Below are 4,085 nucleotides of genomic sequence, written 5' to 3'. Positions count from 1 at the left end.
GCTTGTAAAGCGGGGAGAATGGCGCTAGGCTTACCGCACCGTGACGTCACTGCTGGAAGATGGCGGAAGAGAGGTGTTACTATATTTCGGCAAAAATAGCCGTTCCCGGACTCAATGATCGCGACGAAAAATATTGTTTTCTTATTTCTTTAGTGATGAATGCTAAATTCATTAAATCACCACAAACATATTAGTTTTAGGTATAAGTTATGACCAATTGGTTATTCCTTGCTGACTGGACTTTTCCTTTAAAGCCAATTGCAGTGTTTTATTTCCTAGTCAGGAGAGATTTGTCAAAGTTTTGCAAACAAACAAACAAAAATTATTTACTGCAGTGCCTGAAATTCACTTTTGAAATTGGGGGGAAATCCACCCTTATATGTTTGACAGCTGGGGCATTTATGCACTTTGGGGGTATAACTAGTGAATGATTACGGGTCTTATGTTGTGCTAATCATACCTCAGATTAATATGTTGCTTTCATTTTCCAACTTTTGTCTTCCTAGCTGTTTTCAGCTGCTCTCTCTTGCCCTTTCCTTTGCATGATCTCCTTTGTCCTCACTTAACTGTGGGGTTAAGGTCATCTTCACGCTACACTTGCGCGTCATGGATAGTTTTGACCATGACATTTTAAGCTGAATCCACGTCACGTTTCCTGCTGCAGTGGGTGAAAAACCATCAGAGTGTCGGGAGCGCAAAAGTTAGGTTTTACAGCTTTGGCTGGTAAAGGGTAAAGGACTGTGCATTTTACAGATGGAGCAGCTAGTTTCACAGGGGATGTAGCTTAAGCCAGTTAGGCTGAAACTTATCTTTCGGCTGGTTAGTGGTATTGACACAGGATCAGCGGTATCTGGGTCAATAACCGACATCCCTGTGTCCAGCTGCGCTTTTGATTTGTGTAGTTTTTTTAGAAGCTGGTTCTTCTGTGTTTTATCCAGCAATCCATATTTGGAATAAAGTTTAATGACATTTAATACTATAACCACTGGTTTGCTAGCCAAAAGCTTAACTGTGCTCTAAGAGAAAAAGAAGAAAAATGAAAAGAGAAGAACAGCGGAGATTTTCTTCCTGGTCTAAATCCGAAAACGTCCACAGTAGTAGCTACACATCCCCATTATTTTTTAAAATAGGGAACTTCCCGCATAATAAAAACCGCATTTGCGGGGATGGATCAGATAATGTGCTATTCTCGCTTCCCCACAGTGATTTTCAGATCCTGCACTGTTAGAGACGTCAAGTGTTTAAAAAAAACCCACTGCATCTCCTTTTGAAGAGGCTCCAATTAAATAATTAAATATTTAAAAAGGGAGAGTTCTCAGACCACGTATAGATATCCTTTATAATCAGTTATCTTTGTGAGCGCTACCGTTTCACCTCACAATCCATCACAAACATCCACGACCTTGTCTGTCCTCATATTTACAACATTACAAAGACCTCTTTAACAGGCATTCAAGAGAACTTGATTTTAGTGAGAGCACATTGATGTGTGTGATAACAGCATTATAGAAAACAACTGCACAGTCAAATGCCCATTTAGAATTTACTTTATAATAGAAGACGGACCCAAAATAAGGATTTACCCAGCAAAAAGATGCACGGGTCCTACCTGTTTAAACAATGCTTTTGTACTTCATTCTCCACTCTGAGTTTGTCCACTCAAGTCTCAGTGGACCTACTCAAAGTTGAATGACCTGAGAGCAGCGTCGTGAAACTGAAAACTCAGTCTCCAACCTTAGGCTAGATCAATTCGGACTTGAGGTTTTGAGTCTGAGTTTGTTAGACTAGCTTTGTGAAATGGGACTCTGGAACAGGCGGTCTAAATTCTCAATGCATTAAGCCATGTTTGTAAAACAGTCTATCACATAATTTCCTTAGAAATATTATAGAATAAGAAAGCCATCATTATTAGTTCTTTAAACAATTTCCAGCAGATGCAGTATGGAGAGAAATTTGTTTCAATATTAAACCAGGAAAAAACAAAAAAATTTTACCACTGGAACTTTAAAAACTTGCCAATGTCAGGGGTCAATCACAACATGTATGCAAAAGCTGAACTTTTCCCATCTCAGTATTTAAAATAATAACAGGATTCTATAATTTACAAAGAGTCAAGTAAAAAGCAACTTGAATAATGCAACTGTCAGATGGGAAAAAACTGTACTAATGTACTGTATCTAAATTTTTAGTTTGATGACCGATCTGCTGAACTCATAAAACAATCTGTCCAGTTATCACCTAAGGTGAAAGCACCAAAGAGTAGCCTTTGTTTTTAAAACTGCTACATCTATTTGCCTTTTCTAAGTGAAATTGAACCTTTTTTCATGCATTATCAAAAGCTTATCATGCCTCCAAACCTGAGGATGTGTGATGGCAAATGTGGTGAGTAGATCTGTGAGGGCAGTTAGATGTGGACTGTCTTCTGAGCCTGCATAGTATGGATGAGCCCGGTCTGTCCTCAGGACGTCTTTTAGAACATTCCCACGGATAAATTCCAGGTCCTCATGGCTGACCCGGGCGGTCCATTCCTTCTTCAACTGATCGTATTCCCTTGTCTTCTTCTTCATGTAGTCCATTCTCTCCTGACCTGTCAGTCCATCAGGATAAACATTCAGGAGGTACCGCCAAACCACCTAACAAATGAAAAAAAAAAAATCATATTAAGGATGGGACTTTAACAAATTTATTCGATTAAGTAATTAGAAACATTTCAAGTCATTAAAAAAAGTTTATGCAATTGATTGAATTTTCTTTTACACAACCTTTGTACTTGCCGCTCCTGTACGCCTGTAAATCTGATACAAAAGCGGCATCACAGGTGTGGTCCAGTTTGGACGTTCAGGCTCAAAAACCATCATGGCTCTATCCCAATACAAGTTCTGCAATGCGGCGGACTCACCTATTAAGGCTGATTTATACTCAGAAACCAGATCGTCTGTGTGTGTCCCCCAGTCAACACAGATATGCCCCTACCCCTTCCGCAGACATGAGGCCTCTGATTGTTCAATTCTAACTCTTGGTCAAATTCTTAAAAATAGGGCATAAATCAAAAATATCTGCAACAAGCTCACTGCGACACACTGCTGCGGGAGTATAACAGCCCTTTACATCTAATTTGTATGGACATCTAAGCTACAGAACAGAAGTGTGTCCACAGACGCCATAATTAGCGCTATATATCTGAAAAGTGCTGAGAGTTAGGAAGGACTAGGAACAAGAACAGGGAATATTTGTTTAACTGGCTTACCAAGAAACAGCAACCTCAGTGGCCTAAATATTTTGATTCTACTAAATGTTGCACATTGAATAGCAACTTTTAAGCTCCTAAAGGCAATGCTATATGCAGAGCTGAAATGTCATAGAACTGTCGGTGTTAGAAATAAAAATATATCTTCCATTTACAGGCAATATTGTATGCCTCGTTGCTATTTATGAGGGATTGCTTTGGAGTCAATCAGTCGATCAGCCGGTTTTCCTTAGCAGAAAACTTTGAACCAATCCGACTGGACGATCTGTTTGAATTGTCTCTGTAAAATGGCTTGAGCTGACATGTGTTGTGAATTGGCACTATATAAATAAACAGAATTGAAATTTAAATATATAATAACTAATGCTCATATTCTCACATTTATGTTCTCTGTTTTTTCTCATCATAGTAGATCTCATCTGGTCTGTTCCTGTTTGGCTGGCTCAGAGCTCGTCTGCCTGGCTGTGTGTTTCCTGGCCTGTGGAGCTGGTTGATAGTTAACTTTTATATCTCTGCTTCTTTTTCTATGTCTGCTTCTGTCTCCTTGAACCCGACTCAGCCTTGGCAGATGGCCGCGCACACTGAGCCTGGTCCCTTCCTGTTAAAAGGAGGAAACCAGGCTGTTGCTACATGCATGCTTAGTATGAGGGGTTGCTTTCGATGCAATCAGCTGGTTTTCTTTAGCTAAAAAACTTTTAACCGATCTGACTGTCCTTCTGGTTGAGTTGTCTCTGTAAATTGCTTTGACGTCTAGTGAGTTGGGGCTATATAAATAAACAAAATTTTATTTGTTTGATGACTTCCTCAAATAAAGAAAATGCACTTACCGTATTTTCGC

General features: G+C 39.5%; 1 protein-coding gene across 2 annotated transcripts in view; it reads right to left on the bottom strand.

Moving 5' to 3' along the window:
- Positions 1-4,085, bottom strand: part of tbc1d25 (TBC1 domain family member 25) — a 20,307-nt gene that overhangs the window by 4,534 nt on the left and 11,688 nt on the right. For both annotated transcript variants that reach the window (XM_015400128.1, XM_015400129.1), the window contains exon 6: positions 2,358-2,633. In XM_015400128.1, the coding sequence (XP_015255614.1) occupies positions 2,358-2,633 (276 nt within the window). The remainder of the gene's footprint in view (positions 1-2,357; positions 2,634-4,085) is intronic.

The sequence above is a fragment of the Cyprinodon variegatus genome, unplaced genomic scaffold, assembly GCF_000732505.1.
Source record: "Cyprinodon variegatus isolate N-32 unplaced genomic scaffold, C_variegatus-1.0 Scaffold1075, whole genome shotgun sequence".
In the NCBI taxonomy this organism is placed as follows: Eukaryota; Metazoa; Chordata; class Actinopteri; order Cyprinodontiformes; family Cyprinodontidae; genus Cyprinodon; species Cyprinodon variegatus.
This window is presented reverse-complemented; position numbering and strand designations above follow the sequence as displayed.